General features: G+C 37.5%; 7 protein-coding genes across 11 annotated transcripts in view; 5 read left to right on the top strand and 2 right to left on the bottom strand.

Moving 5' to 3' along the window:
- LOC104764565 (probable receptor-like protein kinase At3g55450) lies at nucleotides 1,217-4,230 on the top strand. Its single transcript, XM_010488120.2, has 4 exons — nucleotides 1,217-1,376; nucleotides 2,011-2,767; nucleotides 2,851-3,108; nucleotides 3,225-4,230. Exons 2-4 carry the CDS (start codon nucleotides 2,111-2,113, stop codon nucleotides 3,981-3,983), a joined length of 1,674 nt encoding a protein of 557 aa, XP_010486422.1. The 5' UTR covers nucleotides 1,217-1,376; nucleotides 2,011-2,110; the 3' UTR covers nucleotides 3,984-4,230.
- LOC104764564 (F-box protein At3g08750-like) lies at nucleotides 4,421-5,661 on the top strand. The gene has a single exon (XM_010488119.2). It carries the CDS (start codon nucleotides 4,457-4,459, stop codon nucleotides 5,609-5,611), a length of 1,155 nt encoding a protein of 384 aa, XP_010486421.1. The 5' UTR covers nucleotides 4,421-4,456; the 3' UTR covers nucleotides 5,612-5,661.
- LOC104764563 (elongation factor P-like) lies at nucleotides 5,944-7,636 on the top strand. Its single transcript, XM_010488118.2, has 7 exons — nucleotides 5,944-6,184; nucleotides 6,295-6,375; nucleotides 6,557-6,663; nucleotides 6,763-6,840; nucleotides 6,956-7,057; nucleotides 7,145-7,226; nucleotides 7,321-7,636. The coding sequence occupies exons 1-7, from the start codon at nucleotides 6,046-6,048 to the stop codon at nucleotides 7,437-7,439; spliced, it is 708 nt and encodes a 235-aa protein (XP_010486420.1). The 5' UTR covers nucleotides 5,944-6,045; the 3' UTR covers nucleotides 7,440-7,636.
- On the top strand, nucleotides 8,076-10,740 carry LOC104764562 (serine/threonine-protein kinase AtPK1/AtPK6). Its single transcript, XM_010488117.2, has 6 exons — nucleotides 8,076-8,176; nucleotides 8,581-9,461; nucleotides 9,545-9,627; nucleotides 9,717-10,011; nucleotides 10,109-10,213; nucleotides 10,316-10,740. The coding sequence occupies exons 2-6, from the start codon at nucleotides 8,853-8,855 to the stop codon at nucleotides 10,622-10,624; spliced, it is 1,401 nt and encodes a 466-aa protein (XP_010486419.1). The 5' UTR covers nucleotides 8,076-8,176; nucleotides 8,581-8,852; the 3' UTR covers nucleotides 10,625-10,740.
- Nucleotides 11,018-13,831, top strand: LOC104764561 (serine/threonine-protein kinase AtPK2/AtPK19-like). 2 transcript variants are annotated; one of them, XM_010488115.2, is made up of 6 exons: nucleotides 11,018-11,119; nucleotides 11,670-12,518; nucleotides 12,607-12,689; nucleotides 12,786-13,080; nucleotides 13,189-13,293; nucleotides 13,392-13,831. In XM_010488115.2, the coding sequence occupies exons 2-6, from the start codon at nucleotides 11,883-11,885 to the stop codon at nucleotides 13,698-13,700; spliced, it is 1,428 nt and encodes a 475-aa protein (XP_010486417.1). In that variant the 5' UTR covers nucleotides 11,018-11,119; nucleotides 11,670-11,882; the 3' UTR covers nucleotides 13,701-13,831. The 2 variants fall into 2 exon arrangements, with proteins under 2 accessions (XP_010486417.1, XP_010486418.1); XM_010488116.2 differs by lacking the exon at nucleotides 11,018-11,119 and adding an exon at nucleotides 11,130-11,459.
- Nucleotides 14,844-16,234, bottom strand: LOC104764560 (thioredoxin H9). Of its 2 annotated transcripts, none has more exons than XM_010488112.2 (5): nucleotides 16,014-16,234; nucleotides 15,763-15,865; nucleotides 15,501-15,620; nucleotides 15,257-15,379; nucleotides 14,844-15,165 (listed from the first exon to the last, which is right to left on the bottom strand). In XM_010488112.2, the coding sequence occupies exons 2-5, from the start codon at nucleotides 15,781-15,783 to the stop codon at nucleotides 15,007-15,009; spliced, it is 423 nt and encodes a 140-aa protein (XP_010486414.1). In that variant the 5' UTR covers nucleotides 15,784-15,865; nucleotides 16,014-16,234; the 3' UTR covers nucleotides 14,844-15,006. The 2 variants fall into 2 exon arrangements, with proteins under 2 accessions (XP_010486414.1, XP_010486413.1); XM_010488111.2 differs by having other exon boundaries at nucleotides 16,119-16,234.
- The window catches only part of LOC104764558 (ubiquitin-conjugating enzyme E2 11-like), a 3,794-nt gene continuing 3,384 nt past the window's right edge, over nucleotides 17,252-17,661 (bottom strand). For all 3 annotated transcript variants that reach the window (XM_010488108.2, XM_010488110.2, XM_019241337.1), the window contains one exon: nucleotides 17,252-17,608. In XM_010488108.2, coding sequence (XP_010486410.1) covers nucleotides 17,468-17,608 — 141 coding nt within the window. In that variant the 3' untranslated portion in view covers nucleotides 17,252-17,467. The remainder of the gene's footprint in view (nucleotides 17,609-17,661) is intronic.

Raw genomic sequence — 17,661 nt, 5'->3', positions numbered from 1 at the left:
TTGATAAGAGTTTCGTCGCCGCACGCGTGTACCGCGCGTGTGCTTAGAAACCTTTTTTGATAAAATGATTTTTAAGTATTTAAATCTTCTTTCAAAAGAAACGATGTCAGCGGGTCCCACATTAGTGAGGAAGTGACTGAATAAGAACCGTTGGTTGGTTGATAAATCTTGTAATTGAACGGTTACGATGTTTTAGTCAACAAACCTATCTTAAGTTTAGTCATTTGACCCAATTAGAAGAAGATTACCTGTCATTAGAGTAGATACGGCCTATTTTTATTGAACAAGCAAAGACAAAATACTAATTACTACTAGTACTTAATAATTAAAAAAAAAAAAAAGGGACAAAACTAGTTTTCCAAGTTTGACTGAGATGTCGCTTTTCTCGAGGCCCTCCTCTTTACTGGAAATCTAGGCTTTCTCCTCCTGATTTTACAGTTTTCCCTACCTTATCTGTTTTCTGTATTGTTATTTTTATTTTTTAGTTATAAGATACACATTTAAATGGCTATTTCCTAAATCAAACCTAAACTATATAGTGATATTACAATCGGTACAAACTGTTTATATAATATAGATTAGATCTTTAAAAAATAAATAAGCTCATTCGAGTATTAATATTTTAAAATATAATTTAAGTTATAATTGATAAATATATACAATATCTTCGTTAAATAGAAATTTAAATCACAATGATTAAGAAAATAGAGTTGATTATTAAGTAAATTTTTTGATAAAGTGATTGTATTTCATATGATATGTAATTTTTCCAAAAAAAAATGATATGTGATATAGCAAAAAGAATTTTGAGGACTACTCTTTATTTTTTTATATTTTTCTTACAAACAGGTTAAAAAAACTAATAAGAAAAGGCTATTAGTTGGAACAACATCATGTAGAGTTATATCTTTTTGAGCAGCTTCATTGTGTTAATGAGAAAATAATAATAATAAAATGTGAATGAGGTAGATTTGTAGTATAATATTTTTTGTGACGAGGTTATAGAGAGAAAGAAAACAAAAAGTGGAAAGAAAGAATATAAAAAAAGTAGAGTAAGAGAAAAATTCCAAACTAGTTAGCTGAGGAATTGAATTAAGATTTTGGACAAAACTCTAAAAAGATAGTAATATAATAAAATCTTTGGATATCTGTTTTGGTTTGAACTTTGACCACTGCCTCTTTTGAGGTCCCACCAATTTTATTTGTTTCTCTCTCTCTCGCACTTTCCCAAACAGACAGACTTGTTTAGTTTCCTCCCCCTTCTTCTTCTTCTTCTTCCCAGAAATTTCTCATTTATATTTTGTGCATATCTCTCTCTCTCTCTCTGTAGCTGCAGTCTCCTTAGAATTTTCTTGGGTTCTCTTTGTCTCTTCCAGGTTTGAACTGATTTCTTCTATCTTCCATGTCTGTTTTGATTTTTCTAGATCGAAGACTTCATGTCTTTTTTGTTGTGTTCGGATAACGAACTTTCTCAGGAATAGATTTTGATTTATCCTAAGATTGTGTGTAAATGACAACTTTGGTTTCATCAATTAGCTCACTTTCAAAAGTGAAAAATTGATTTTTTATTTATTTTCTTGAATTGAAAAATATCTATCCAATGATAATGCGATTTTAGAAAATAAAAGTGAAGTTCGTTGTATTACTGGATTTAATTGTCCTTGTCTCTTGTCTCTTTACCGAATTTAATCTAATTGGATATCGTCATTAAACTAATCCAAAGCGTGTCTTCTTATTAGGTTATACAATCTTTGCAGTTTTTGTTGCTGTTTCACTGTTATTGAATTAGGGTTTATGTCCTTTTGCTTGTTGTTGCTTCAAGTTCTAAAATTCTCAACCACGAGATCTGTAGAAACGAATATTTTTATCCAGTTCTACTGAAAAAATTGTTTATTTCTATGGCCAACACATGCACACACACAAAAAAAAAAAACGGATCTGGGTTTTCTAAAAACTGTGTCTTTTTGTGTGATTTGCTAATCAGTTATTATCTTTTGAATCATTTTTCAGGTGAAATTGTGATTTTCTCCTGAGTTTATTATATGCATTCCAAGGCTGGAGTTTATGTATATTAGCATCACAAACAGATATTAAAAGATTGGAAAAAAAGATGGTTTTGGGTTGTTTCCCTTTGAAGAGCAAGAAGAAACGAGGCTCCGTGTCTATGAAGCGGTTTGATCCTGAAGAAAGCAAGCCAACTGCTTTACCTCAGCCACCCAACATTGCAAGTCGTAGTTTACAATCAGCTCCTCCCAGCTTCAGAACTCGAGTGAAGCCAATTCTCTCTACTAATGGTGGAACCGGAGATATGAGTAGCCGGGCAAGAGTGATGTCTGCTCCTTCAAGCATTCACGGTGCTGTCGAACGGGATCTTCTTGCTGGAGTTTACCATGACGAGCAAGATGACCAACCAAGAGATGCTCGTCCTTCTACTAAAGAATCTAGTCCTCAACCGCTTCCGCTGCCATCGCCGAAGACTGGCTCGTCATTGAAGAATTGGGGAAGCTTCAAGTCCTTTAATGGAAACAGCGGTCGGTTATCCGCATCGGGAGCTGTATCTGGACCTTTGCCTTTGCCACCTAGCGCGTCTGTTAGGAGCTTCTCATATGATGAAGTGGCTGCTGCGTGTAGCGCTTTTTACTCTGACCGTTGTGTGTTGGAAGGTCTTTCATCTGTTATGTACATGGCTTCTTTTGGTGATGAAGCTTCAACCTCTGGCTTAAAGAAGGTCGACGCAACTGTTGTGCGACTTAACGTAACCACTCAGGTAACTAAATCTTTGTGGTTATTGTTACCAAGTCTGAGGATATTTATTTATGTGTTTGTTTCCTTAATATTGTTATTCTACAGAGTATCAGAGAGTTCATTAATGAAGTGAACACATTGGCCTCGCTGCAACACCAGAATCTGTGTAAACTGGTAGGCTATCATGCCCGTGACGGTTTGGACACTAGAATGCTGGTGTACGAGAGGCTTGCTCACGGTAGTTTGGACCGGTTGCTGCATGGGAGATCAGATGGTCCTCCACTTGATTGGAACACTAGGATGAAGATTGCTCTTTGCGCAGCTCTAGGTTTAACCTTCTTGCACGAAGAAGGCCCGTTTCAGGTACATTTGTGAATTTGGATGATAACATATATTGGTGACTGAGCCTTTTTCGTATTGATAACATGTTGGATGAACATATTGGTGACTGAGCCTATTTCGTCCTCCGAATGAAACAGGCAATGTACAATGAATTTTCTACTGCTAATATCCAAGTCGACAAAGATTTCAGCGCCAAGCTATCAGGATACGGTTGTGCAGGCCATGCTCCAGAGACAGAGACATCAAACAGTTCAGCACTTGCGAATCTCTCGGTCGAGACGATAGAGAGAGGGCTTTTGACACCGAAGAGCAACGTGTGGAGCTACGGAATAGTTCTTCTTGAGATGCTGACGGGGAGGAAAAACATGGACGGGGCTTACCCGAAAGAAGAGAGGAACTTGGTGAAATGGAGCCGAGCTTTTCTAGCAGATGACTGCAGGCTCTCACTTATCATGGATCCTCAGCTTAAAGGTCGGTTTCCGGCGAAAGCAGCAAGGAGCGTAGCGGATATAGCACAGAAATGTCTGCAGGTGGAGCCATCAGAGCGTCCAACCATGAGAAACATTGTGGATCAACTGAAAGTCATACAGGACATGAAGTACTCGTGTAGGTTTCCGTTAATAGAACCAGCACCTGTCGCTGCAAGGAAACATATGGGAAGATCAAGCAGTCTCAACACCATTATTTGGACCCCAGCGTCAGTGCCACCAAGGTCGAGCTTTTCACCCTCGCCGCCACCACGACAACCGTCGATTTCACCCACAAGGGGAGGAACGGTCATGTTCCCACCAGTGTTTCCGCCACGAGCTTGTTCATCGTTGGAGGAGATGGCCAGGGAAGAGGTTCGGAGATCGTCTTCAGCCAGTGGTAGGAGAACTAGTCTGGAAGGGTTTTGATTTGTTCATATCTCTCTCTCTCTTCTTTCTTCTTTTTCCTATTTGTTTTTATATTTTTGGCGTTGATTTGTTTTTTTTTGGATTCCAAATATATTAAAAAGAAAAAAAAAAAGTTTTTTCTTCTTTTTTTTTTTTGTTTTTGCGTTGTTTATAAATCCGGACATCGAGAGAGGGTTTATGCTGTTGTTGTTGTACATAATAATCAACATTTCTTCGTCTTTAGATTTTAATAATCAACCTTTGTACATATCAACACAATTCTTTAAAAGTACATAAATGTTTTGTGTATGGATAAAACCAGTAACGTCATTAACTTTCTCAGTAAAGATAAGATCGTTAAAGATTCACATTATATTTTCCTTTCCTTATTCGCCTTCACATCTTTAAAACTTAACTGAGAAAACGAAAAAGAAACCTTATTCAAGAATCAATCTCTCTGATACGATTCAAATCTTCACAGTAAGCAGCGTCGCATGGCTTCCCCAAAGCGTTTGTTGTTGCCATCGCTGCCACTCGAGATGATAGAAGAAATACTTTACAGGACTCCCGCCGAATCCTTGATCAGATTCAAATCGACGTGCAAGAAATGGTACGCTCTCATCACCAGCGACAAAAGATTCATGTACAGTCACTTGGATCGATCTCCGGAACGGTTCATAAGAGTATATGATCGTCAGATCATGGATCCGGTCAGTGGAACACTCTCAGTTGCATTAATCCCTGAGGAGTTCCGCGAGTCGTATCCGATAGATTCTATGGTTCACTGTGATGGACTCTTGCTATGTACGTGTGAAAAATGGAATTACAGAGAGTTAAAATACGCAAAACTCGCAGTTTGGAACCCGGTTTTGAGGAATATGAAATGGATCGAACCGTCGGATATTTACCGGATTACTGATTACTTCGGGTTTGGATACGACAATACTGTAGGATCTCGTGATAACTACAAAATCTTGAGGCTTGTTGTTGGTCCTTGGCGTATTCGTAAAGATGGTTATTCAGATCCAGATTGTGAGATCTATGAGTTTAAGTCTGATACGTGGAGAACGCTTGGTCGTAAGTTTGATTGGGAGGTAGATTTTAGTAAGTGCAACGGCGTGTCTGTGATGGGTAATATGTATTGGATTGCTGTGAAGAAGGAGGAACATTTCATTGTAAGTTTTGATTTCTCCGTTGAAACATTCAAGGAGATATGCGTTTGTCCTTCTTCTTGGGTGACTCGATTGGCCTGTTTCAATGGAGATAGACTCTCTTTGTTACTACAAGCTGAAGAATCAACGGGGATTGAGGTGTGGATGACAAACAGTTTGACTGACGGGGTTGTTTCGTTTAGCCATTATTTCAATGTAACTAGCCCTGATCTCCCACCGTTACATATTCATAGTGAAATGGCTCGGCCAGGATACTCCATCGGCAAGCACAGGAATATAATGCTGTGGTGTGAGGCAAGTGTACAAGAAGAAGAAGAAGATGAAGATGATAAATGGTATATTCGCATCAAGTTTTACGAATTTGATCAAGGTGGGATTACAAAGCAAATCGAGACAGCAAGACATAGACAGTATGACTACTATGATCCGTTTATTTGTAGCTATGTTTATGTGCCAAGTCTCATTCCTATTCCTTAACAGAGGAACAAGAGGTAGAGATATGATGAGTGCTTTTTCGTGTTCTTAAAGGCTCTGTGTAATATTATTTTGTTGGTCTTTTGTGTTAGTTGAACATTTGAAATCAACTATGACTCTGTCTGTACAGATGTTCTTGAAATTGACTTCTGGTTTTGGTATTACGATCTTGACAAGTTCATCATGTTCATATCATTCATAAAATAAAATGAAATTTGACTTCTGGTTTTGGTATTGGTTTTTAACCGGATAATTGAATTGAACCGAAGTACGGTTCGGTTTGTTTTCTGTGTGTTAAATGTTGGTTCAATTGAGAGTCAAAAATAAACCTCGAGTGAGTCCCTTCTGGCTTCTTCCCTAGAGGACCTTATCCACACCACCACACAGCCAACACTGAGCGAGCGACTCCGTTTGTCTCGTCGGGCGGAAGAACAAAAATGGCGGGAAGAGCGATATATTCTGTAACTTCATCTCCATCCTTGTGTATCCCTTATTCAGCTGCTTCATCTTCATCGATCTCACTATCTCGATTGGCGCTCCCTGTGCGGGTTTCTCCCCGAACCAACAGATTTCCCAGTTAATTTCTCTCCCGCATCTCTTTTAATTCGAGTCACTCTATGCAAAATTGCTTTCGAAATTCTTTTTTTCTTTTCTGTATGATATATCCGGACGAATTTGAATTGCAGGGATTCACTGCTCTATGTCTGCTAACGACATCAAAGCCGGAACCAATATCGAAGTCGATGGTGCTCCTTGGCGTGTTCTTGGTATCCTTCTTCCTCAATTCGCTATTTACTATTGGTTTATCTAATACTTGTAAGGTTTATGGAATTGGTATATAGTATTGTTTACTAGTTCATGAAGATTTAACCATTTGTTTTTGGCTTTGATGCTTGTACTTTTCTAGTCTATTGAGTTTTTTTTTTTCTTGTTTTTTCTTTGGGGTAGAGTTTCTTCATGTGAAACCAGGGAAAGGTGCGGCATTTGTGAGGACTAAGATCAGGAACTATGTTAATGGCAGCACAGTGGAGAGAACATTTCGTGCTGGGATTTCTGTAATATCATCCTCTCCTTTTTGTTTTTCTTGTATCTTAATCCGACTAAATAATTCTAGTTGCACCATTTTTGATTATTATGATCATTCTATGTTACAGGTCGAGGAAGCTAATATATACAAAGAAACCAAACAGTTCACATACAAAGATGGGTCTCAGTTTGTTTTCATGGATTTGGTATGTCACAATGGATCTTTACTTCTCTTACTCGCTGATGGGATAGCTTTAAAAATTGAGTACTAAAAATGTTATGATTTTCTTCTTGGTTATCAAATCTTCTTTTGTATTGTAGACCACATACGAAGAAACACGTCTTAATGAATCTGATATGGGTGAGAAGACGAAATGGCTGAAAGAAGGCATGGATTGCATTTTGCTGTATTGGAAAGACAAGGTACCCACTTTAACATGGAATTGTAAGTAGTTCACAGGACAGGATTAAGCGGTGATGCTAACTTGTTTCTGTCTGGACTGTTGCAAGGTTATCGATTTCGATCTACCAATTACAGTTAAGTTGAAAATTGTCGACGTTGATCCTGGCCTTCGCGGTGACACTGCACAAGGTAATAATGTTGCACAAACCTTTTTGCTGAGAGAGAATGGTCCTTGTGTTTTGGTTTAAACAAGCCTGAACCAAGTTGTGTGATGGATGTATAGGTGGATCAAAGCCAGCGACACTGGAAACAGGTGCAGTAGTTACTGTACCGCTCTTTATTAACGTAGGTGAAGAGATATTGGTGGACACTAGAACCGGTGCATACATGAACCGGGCGTGAAGCGGATCTACACCTAATTTAAGTTGGGTACTAAGTCAGGAGGCAATGATAAATCTTTTTTGCGTATATGAGTCAGGAGGCCATGACAAATATTTGTGGTTTTTTTTTGGAACTCCCGGAGATAATTATTCGATCACATAAGAAATTTGTGTAAGTATATTTAAATTTGAGTAACAACAGCAAATTCATCGTCAGAACCCCCATTGTTTCATACACAAAATAACATAATTTGGTTAAAACATGTATCAGCAACTCTTAACGTTGTTAGTGAAGTCGTCAAAGAGTCAGGTACCCCAATAAGTTGTTACGTAAACAACTATTAAGACGAAGACTAAGACAAAAGTTGAAGAAGGTTCAAGTTAGAGAGATTCGATGGAATATGCGATTGTAATCTTCTGAAAACGGAAAGTTATCAGAACGTATATATGTATTTGATCTCACGGTTTGAGTTTTAGCTATTGCCAACCGTGGATTTGAAATCCGAAATCCACATAATCCGGGGAAAAAAAACAAGAATCAGGACGTTCTAAATGATGGGCTTGGATGAGAGGCGGCCCACCATAATAAAGAAAGAATTAGTGGACAAAAAAACCTCCGCCGCATATTTAACAACTGGTCAACGTTCTCCCAATAGGATACGAACACGTGTCTAGATCCCTGGATCTGCGATGCTTCTCTTAAATTCTCCTCTCGTCTTCATTTCCATCCTTGTCTCCTTCCCTCAGCCATCCTCTCTGGTAATAATCTCCCCTCTATCTCTTGCATTTGACTTTCCTTTTTTAACATAGTTTACATTCGATGTTTTTTGTTTTTCTGGATCATATAGAAGTTATCAAAATCCATGATTTGTTTCTAAACCACAAAACGTTTTTTTTAGATTTCAGGTCATAGATCTCGATTTGCATGAAATTTGCTTATCAGTAGATCTGAATTATCGAAATTTTGGTTTTTTTTTGTATCGATTCTGAATCCGGAGATTGTGTAGGGCTTTGGGTTTTATTCAAGATTGTGTCTTTGCAGTGAAAAATTATCCCTTTTGATTCTGCTTCTGTCTCTTCATAGATTTTGGTCATGTTTGAGATTTTGATATGTACATGTGGGTAGCCTCTGATGAATCTGTAAACTTTGATGTTCTTTGCAGAGAATATAAAACCTTCATGGCATTTGCGCACTTCTGCAGCATCCAGTGTTTCCTTAAAATCGGGAAACAACAAGAGCTTCTTCTCCTTGTCATCGGATTGCCTTTTCCCAAGATTTTTCAGATTAGCAATTGTTTTAGTCAGTTCTCTCCTCATTAATATCTGTCGTCGGTACAGAATCCCTCACCAGGCTTGTGGTGGTGAACTCTTGAAGCTTTCTCAGTGATTCTGTATCGATCTTTTTTTGTTTGTTGTTGTTGTTGTTGTGGACATTATGGTTTCCTCACAGCGTCCTGTCCCCAACAAAATCCAGAAACAGCAATATCTATCCATCAGCCCTTCAAATTCTTTCTTGAAAGATGATGATGTCGAACTTGAGTTCTCTGATGTGTTTGGTCCACTCCCTGAAGAGGCCAATGATATTGTCTACGACGAGCCTGCTGTTGTCTACAGTCGATCCCACTCATTGGTTGGCCCCTCTTCCCTCGATAGCCATTCTTTGAAGCTGACCAAGCTCACCTTACGTGAGACTGAGGACTCTATTGACTTGGTGGAATGTATTGAAGGCGAATCCTTAAAGGAAAACGATGAATTCTCTGGTAATGACGACAGTGACAGTGACAAAGCTCTAGAGGGAGATCTGGCCAAAGTCTCAGGTGTAGTAGGCAAAGATGATTTTGAGATTTTGAAGGTTGTTGGGAAAGGTGCATTTGGGAAAGTTTACCAGGTCAGGAAAAAGGAGACCTCTGAGATATACGCAATGAAGGTCATGAGGAAAGATCACATTATGGAGAAGAACCATGCAGAATACATGAAAGCTGAGCGCGATATTCTTACCAAAATTGATCATCCTTTTATCGTTCAACTTAAGTACTCTTTTCAGGTAAAAAATCCATCTTCCCTCTGTTTGCTGTTTTATAGTTCGATTTCATAAACGAGAGTTCTAATATATACCTTTTTATGCAGACCAAGTATAGGTTGTATCTTGTGCTTGACTTTATAAACGGAGGGCATCTTTTCTTCCAGCTCTATCACCAAGGGCTTTTCAAGTATGCTATTATTCCTTTATGAATTACTTAACAAGTATCACCAGAATTCTGCAAGGTTTAATATGGTTCTGTTTTTTACTCTTTTACAGAGAGGATTTGGCTCGTGTGTACACTGCAGAAATTGTCTCTGCAGTTTCCCATCTCCATGAGAAAGGCATAATGCATAGAGATCTAAAACCTGAAAACATACTCATGGACACAGATGGTCACGTGATGTTAACAGATTTCGGTTTAGCAAAGGAATTTGAAGAAAACACAAGATCAAACTCCATGTGCGGAACCACGGAGTATATGGCACCTGAAATCGTTCGAGGAAAAGGACATGATAAAGCGGCTGACTGGTGGAGCGTAGGGATTCTTCTATATGAAATGCTCACAGGAAAGGTAAAAGCCGCCTTCTTTGTAATTTGCATGCAGCCTCGTGTCTTGGTAATTTGTTAAGGTGAAGTGTTGTGTGATGCAATTTGATTTCCTTTTGTAGCCTCCGTTTATGGGAAGCAAAGGAAAGATACAGCAGAGCATAGTAAAGGAAAAGATCAAGCTTCCGAAGTTTCTGTCTAATGAAGCTCATGCGATGCTGAAAGGGGTAAGTAAACATTCTTATGAGAAGACTCTTCTACAATCTTTTTTTACTTTGAAGCATTGGATTTAGAGCAATACTGATTCTGACTTTGTAATGAATATGTAGCTGCTGGCAAAAGAGCCAGAAAGGCGACTGGGAAGTGGACCGACTGGAGCAGAGGAAATAAAAAAGCACAAATGGTTTAAGGGAATAAACTGGAAGAAGTTGGAGGCTAGAGAAGTACAACCAAGTTTCAAGCCGGAGGTTTCGGGAAGACAATGCATAGCAAACTTCGACAAGTGTTGGACTGAAATGTCAGTTTTGGATTCTCCGGCAAGCAGTCCGAGTTCGGATCCAAAGGCCAATCCATTTACCAACTTCACATACGTGAGGCCTCCTCCTTCATTCCTTCACCGATCCACATCCAATTTGTAGATGAAACTATATATTATGTTATTCATGCTTATTTTGTTGTTGTTTTCCGCCAAACGTATGAACATGAAAACAATCTCGGTTGACTAAGAAGCTTAATTTATATTTGAGTTGAATCATGTTTTGGTTGAGTACCAATAATTAAAGTCGAACAACTAACAATGACCCTTTCGACCCTCGTGAAAAATAAAAAAAAACGTTGAGAAAACGTGTACGTGATAACGATATGTAGCTTTTTGACCAGAGTGATCGTCTTGTAATGGCTTAAATAATGCCGGCCCAGTAAAAAACAGAGAAGAGTTTACGGTTTCCCAATAAAATACGAACACGTGTCCTGACCCCATGATCCGCGATAGCTTCCGAAAGACAATAAAAGAAGAAGCCACGCGCCTTCTGAAACCTTTTTTCCTTGTGGGTTTGGCAATCAATCACCTCTTTCCTTTTTAAGTTGTCTTTCTCTTCTTCTCGTCTCTCTCCTTCCTCAAAGCATATTCCCTGGTAAAATCCCTCTCTCTCCATCTTTGACTTTTAGCTCTCTCGCAGTATTTGGATTCCTTTTGTTATTCTAGTTTTAAATTTATCGTAAAGTTCATATATTGTTTCTACGACACGAAACCTTTTTTTAGGTCCAGCTCATAATTTTTCTCTGTTTTGTTCTACAAATTGCTTGTGTTATGCGGCGGCACCTGTTCGCCTGATTCTCATACTAGATTTGAATTACAGATATTAGAGTTCTTTGTTATCCTCGAACCTGCTATAATTTTTAACCGATTCTGAATAGGGAAATTCTAAAACTTCTGCGTTTTATTTGGGTGGGATGATCATTTAAAGATATTAGGTCGGTGTGATGTTTTCTTAATGTCAAATATGTTGATTTTATTATAGCTTTTGGTAATTCTAAAAAAGAATATTTTTCATTTGCTTATTTTTTAATTCCGTATCCGTCTCTGTTCATTGTTTTTGGTCAATAATGAATGTATTTGAGTTTTTTTTTTTTTTTTTTCATGATCATGTATGTCTTAACCCTCCCAAATTTTATGAACTGCAGATCATAAAGCACTTTGATGGCATTTGAGCACTTGTGCAGCAACCACTGTTTCCTTCAAATTGGGAAACAAGAAGAGCTCCTCTTCCTTGATTTTGGTCTGCTGTTCCAAATTTTCTCCCTCACTCACTCCATCTGTAGGAGACACTCACCAATCTGGTGAACTTGGGAAGCTTCGTTTCTCCGAGATCATTCTTTTGGCGATTTTTTAGAAATATGGTTTCTTCTCAGTGTCCTGTTGTTGCCAACAAAAACCTGACTGGCAAGCCATTTCAGAAACACCTCTATTTATCCATCAGCCCTCCAAAACCTGTCTTCAATGATAACCTTGAGCTCGACTTCTCTGATGTTTTTGGTCCAATGCCTGAAGCTAACTCCTCTGGAGACCCCAGTGATGTTCTCTGTGACGAGCCTGCTGTTGTCTACAGCCGATCCCACTCATTGGTTGGCCCATCTTCTGTCGTTAGCCTTTCTTTGAACCTGAACAAGCTTACCTTACGAGAGACTAAAAACTCAATTGACTTGGTGGAGGAGGAGTGTCTTGAAAAAAACGATGAATTCTCTGGGAATGATGATGACACTGACAGTGATAAATCTCCAGAGGGAGAGCTTGGGGACGTCTCATGTGTAGTAGGCATTGAGGACTTTGAGGTATTGAAGGTTGTGGGACAAGGTGCATTTGGGAAAGTGTATCAAGTCAGGAAAAAAGACACATCTGAGATATATGCCATGAAGGTCATGAGAAAAGATAAAATTGTTGAGAAGAACCATGCCGAATACATGAAAGCTGAACGCGATATTCTTACCAAAATCGATCATCCATTCATTGTACAACTTAAATACTCTTTTCAGGTACATTTTCCACTTTTTGTTCTGTTTTGCATCCTTTTGATTTTACTTCACTACTTCTTAACTTACAGTGTTATACATTCCCTTGCAGACCAAGTACAGGCTCTATCTTGTGCTCGACTTTATAAACGGAGGTCATCTTTTCTTCCAGCTTTATCACCAAGGGCTTTTCAGGTTTAGTGTAAATTCTTTTTCTTTGAACCATCTTTGGAGTTTCGCCAGAATTTGTCTGCAAGGTTTAAATTAGTTCTGTTTTTTACTGTTTTACAGAGAGGACTTGGCTCGTGTGTACACTGCAGAAATCGTCTCTGCAGTTTCCCATCTACATGAGAAAGGCATAATGCATAGAGACCTTAAACCTGAAAACATACTCATGGACGTTGATGGCCACGTGATGTTAACCGATTTTGGTTTGGCAAAGGAATTTGAAGAAAACACAAGATCAAACTCCATGTGTGGAACTACCGAGTACATGGCCCCTGAAATTGTTCGCGGTAAAGGACACAATAAGGCTGCCGACTGGTGGAGCGTAGGGATCCTTCTCTATGAGATGCTCACTGGCAAGGTAAAAAAAGAAGTGTGTTTTTTCTTTTTCTTTTGTTGCATACAGAGTGGTATTTGTATAGATGATAACTGAAAATTGTGTTGTGATGCCATTGTTTTCATTGTGCAGCCGCCGTTTGTAGGGAGCAAAGGAATGATACAGCAGAGAATAGTAAAGGAAAAGATCAAGCTTCCGAAGTTTCTGTCTAATGAAGCTCATGCTTTACTGAAAGGGGTAAGTAAACATTTTTATGAGAGAAGAAACAATCTTTTTATACTTTGAAGCATTAGATTTAGAGCAATTCTGATTCTGACTTTGTAATGAATATGTAGCTGCTGGCAAAAGAGCCGGAAAGGCGACTGGGAAGTGGACCGACTGGAGCAGAGGAGATTAAAAAGCACAAATGGTTTAAGGGAATAAACTGGAAGAAGCTGGAAGCTAGAGAAGTACAACCAAGTTTCAAACCGGAGGTTTCAGGAAGACAATGCATAGCAAATTTTGACAAGTGTTGGACTGAAATGTCTGTTTTGGATTCTCCAGCAAGCAGTCCCAGTTCGGATCCTAAGGCCAATCCATTTACCAACTTCACATACGTGAGGCCTCCTCCTTCATTCCTTCACAGATCCACATCCAACTTGTAAATGAAGTATACTCATGTTACTCCGAAACATATGAACATGTAAAAAATATACGGTTGACTAAAAAACCTGTTTTATAGTACTTGATTTATGATATCTTATTAAAATTAATGAAAAAGGAATGTTTTGATCGAGAAGAGATAGTTAAATTATTGAACCAGAGCTGCTAATATTGACCTTTGACCTTCTTCAACGAATTAAAACGTAAATAAGATGATAAAGATGTTTCTTTGGACCAGACTAGTAGTTAGCATTACCTTTATAAATTAGACTCTAGTTTAAATATAAAGTTCAAGTGAAAGTCAAATGGTTCTTTTGAGTCTCTTACTTACAATACAAATTGCAAATAGTTCCTAGAATTATTGACAAACTCTCTGTTCTTGGCCAAAAACCCCTATATGTTGATGATTTTGAAGAAGAGTCATTTCTTCACTTGTAATATATATTAGCTCCTATCAGATTTCAGACTAGTTACAATATTTTAGCTCCGATTTTTTTGGCCTTATTCTCTGTAGTCATGTATATGTGCTGGTTCTATCTGGTTTAGAAACCGTCCAAGCCCTATCCATGACCATAATAAGGTGATTTCAGGCTTCTCTCATCTCGATCTCTGCTTGAGCGATTTGCGAAGGTAGTAGTATACAGATAAGAATTCGATTGTGGACAAACGAAATATCCGCAAGTTTAAGAGAAAGGATCGAGATGTCATAAATACTGAGGCATTGGATGATTTGCCTTTCATTAGTAAAGTGTGTATATGATATCAAAGAAGAAATCAAAGTAGTGGCTTGCAACATTTTAGTTTGCTACGTTTCAAGGATATATTGAGTACTGAGAGAATTGAAAAAGATGCATACNGTCCAAGCCCTATCCATGACCATAATAAGGTGATTTCAGGCTTCTCTCATCTCGATCTCTGCTTGAGCGATTTGCGAAGGTAGTAGTATACAAATAAGAATTCGATTGTGGACAAACGAAATATCCGCAAGTTTAAGAGAAAGGATCGAGATGTCATAAATACTGAGGCATTGGATGATTTGCCTTTCATTAGTAAAGTGTGTATATGATATCAAAGAAGAAATCAAAGTAGTGGCTTGCAACATTTTAGTTTGCTACGTTTCAAGGATATATTGAGTACTGAGCGAATTGAAAAAGATGCATACTATTATATAAAAACAGGAAGCTCTTCTAACTCAAATTGTTTTTAGTGACCTTTTAAAACATTTTACATTACACAACCAAATTGATCACACGGTGAAAAAGACACAGAGAACAGACCTCAGAAGAACAAAAGGCAGCTATAGTAGAGTCAAGATCGTTGAGGACTAGCAGGCACAGAATCAATGATAGAAGTAATCTTCTTTTGTAGCTCTGGTTTGTTTGCTCCAACAAGCTTTCCTATTTGCTGTCCATTCTTTAGGAAGAAGAAGGTTGGTGTTGCCTTTATGTCCCATGATGAGCTAAAATCCTGCAACAGAATCATCACACAAATACATTTAAAGATACATATATGAAAAGAGAGAGGAGAAGACGCAAACAATCATTAGATACACACTTACGCTGAGTTCATCAACATCTACAAGAAGGAACATGATATTAGGGTGTTTCTCTGAGAGCTCGATGTAGAATGGTGCCACAATCTTACAAGGTCCACACCATGTCGCGCTGAAGTTTGCAACCACCTGTTTACAGAGAAGAGAGGATATATGGCTTATTTATGAGATTGGGATTGAGATTGAAAACACACACACACACACACACACTCGATGAGAAGAACAAAAAAAAAAGAGAGGAGAATATTACGATTTTGCCATCACGGCCAGCTTCAGCTAATTTGTCATCCCAGATCTCTTTGGTTGTAACCAGATGAACATTGCCACCGGAAAACTCAACGTTGTGGATTGAATCATCGTCTCCTTTACCCTACGTAGCAAAGCAAACAACAACAACAACAAAAAAAATCCTCTTTTTTTACATTATCATCGCAAAAAAACAACAAATACAATCAGGACAACATGCGACAAAATAAAAAACCAAAGGGGGTTTTGTTGTTTTAATTCATTACCTTAGAGACGCAGCTACCCATTTGAATGTTGTGGAAATACGAATTCGCCTGAAATATATATAAAAATCGATTCTTTTTTCTTTTTTTTTTTGTTGCAATTTTCCTGGAATTAAAAAAAAAAGAAGAAAACTTTCAGTTCATCGAATTGCGAAGAGGGTTTTCAATAATAACACGAATAAACCGAAAACTTGAAAACAGTTTAGGCAACCAAAAAAAAAAAAAAAGAGAATCTAAACGAGGAAAGAACGGACCTTTGAGATCGGATAATAACGATCAGAGAGGCTGAAAAGCCTAAAACTTTTAGAGAGACAAACAAAGAGAAGAAGGAAGAGAAAGGAGATAATTTACTTTTTTACCTAAACTTTTTGTGTGTGTGTGTTGAGGATGGATGATGAAGAAAATGGAAGAAACGCAGTCGTATTGAAGTGGGGGAGACCAAATTATAAGAGTCGTTGATTGGAGAAGAAGCTCTCCCTCCCTCCACCATTAAAATGACCCAACTTCTATTTTATTTCTATTTAAATTACGACTTTGCCCTCCTCTTCTCCTCTCTGTCCGTCCCACCTTTTTTTTTTTTTTCCTTTTTCGAGATTTTCACTTTATTAGTTGGTTTTTTTAACGCTTTACTAAATAAATTTGAGTAAATTATAATGAAATTGCATTGTATAGTTCCTTTTCTTAATTGTTTTTTTCTAATTTTTTTTTTCTAATTTTTTTTATATGTACTTTTCAAAATTATAATTAAATTGGATAGTTCCTTTTTCTTAATTATGTACTTTTAACAGTTTTTTTTTATTTGCCAAGTCTTAAAGTTAGATTGCTCTACCTTTTTTTTTTTTTTGTAGTTTGTCGGCAATTGAGATTGCAGTTACACATGCAATGAAGAAAGTATCGAAACAAACAATGTGAATAGATAGTTCGATGCCACAATTATCTAATTTGTGACTACTACTAGTCTTCTAATAAGTATGAGTTAATTGATACCACAATCATCTAATTTTTTTTTAGTGACTAATACAGATATTCCTTTAAATAATGAAAGCATATTAATAGTGAAAAAAAAGGGGAACATCTACGTAGCTTCACACAGGGTTATCTTTTAAGAACACCAAAAAGGACTTCAAAGCTTATTTTTCAAGTTAGAAGACAAGTCAACCCCATTGTACAGATCTACACCAAAAAGGACTTTAATCTCTCAATTTTTTCCCATCTACTATATTGTACATTTGTACTACTAGTTATATTCCTTGCCAATTGTTGATAAAGAAAAGACATTGCAATTTTCTTACGTACTACTCTATAGTGTTTATAAAATGAGTACTACTATTTAATAACAAAACGCCAATTTTCCGAACTTTTTAGGAGCACTAATGAGTAATATTACAACTTTTTGTTTAAAAGTATGTCACACATATAGCTACTCCAAAATAGTTTGATGGTAATACTCAAAAGGATGAATGAAGATTGTTGTAGGTTAAAAAAACTCCACTTTTGAAAACGAGTCTATAGACTCTTTTAAGTGATGAGAGAAAATCATAATGTAGATCAGGTGAATATAGATAATTAAGATCAGCTAATTAGTCGTTCGATTATGATAACATAATATATCGTTTGCTAATAATAAACCCCACAAAAATCATATTTTTTTTCTTCAAATTTCCACTTCCATGCAAAAATAACAGAACCTTTTGGCTCTGTTTTATCATCAAGTGGCATACTTCTGTGTCCAGCTTTGCGCAATCGACTCGTACTTGGGTTTATCTACCAAGTACATCTCGGCTATCTCCGGCACAAGAGGATCTTTCGGGTTAGGGTCATTCAACAGCGAGCAAATCGACAACAAAACCTAAGAACACAATATCGATCACTCTCATTAACACACCAAAAAAAAAAAAAAAA

The sequence above is a fragment of the Camelina sativa genome, chromosome 19, assembly GCF_000633955.1.
Source record: "Camelina sativa cultivar DH55 chromosome 19, Cs, whole genome shotgun sequence".
Taxonomy (NCBI): domain Eukaryota; kingdom Viridiplantae; phylum Streptophyta; class Magnoliopsida; order Brassicales; family Brassicaceae; genus Camelina; species Camelina sativa.
This window is presented reverse-complemented; position numbering and strand designations above follow the sequence as displayed.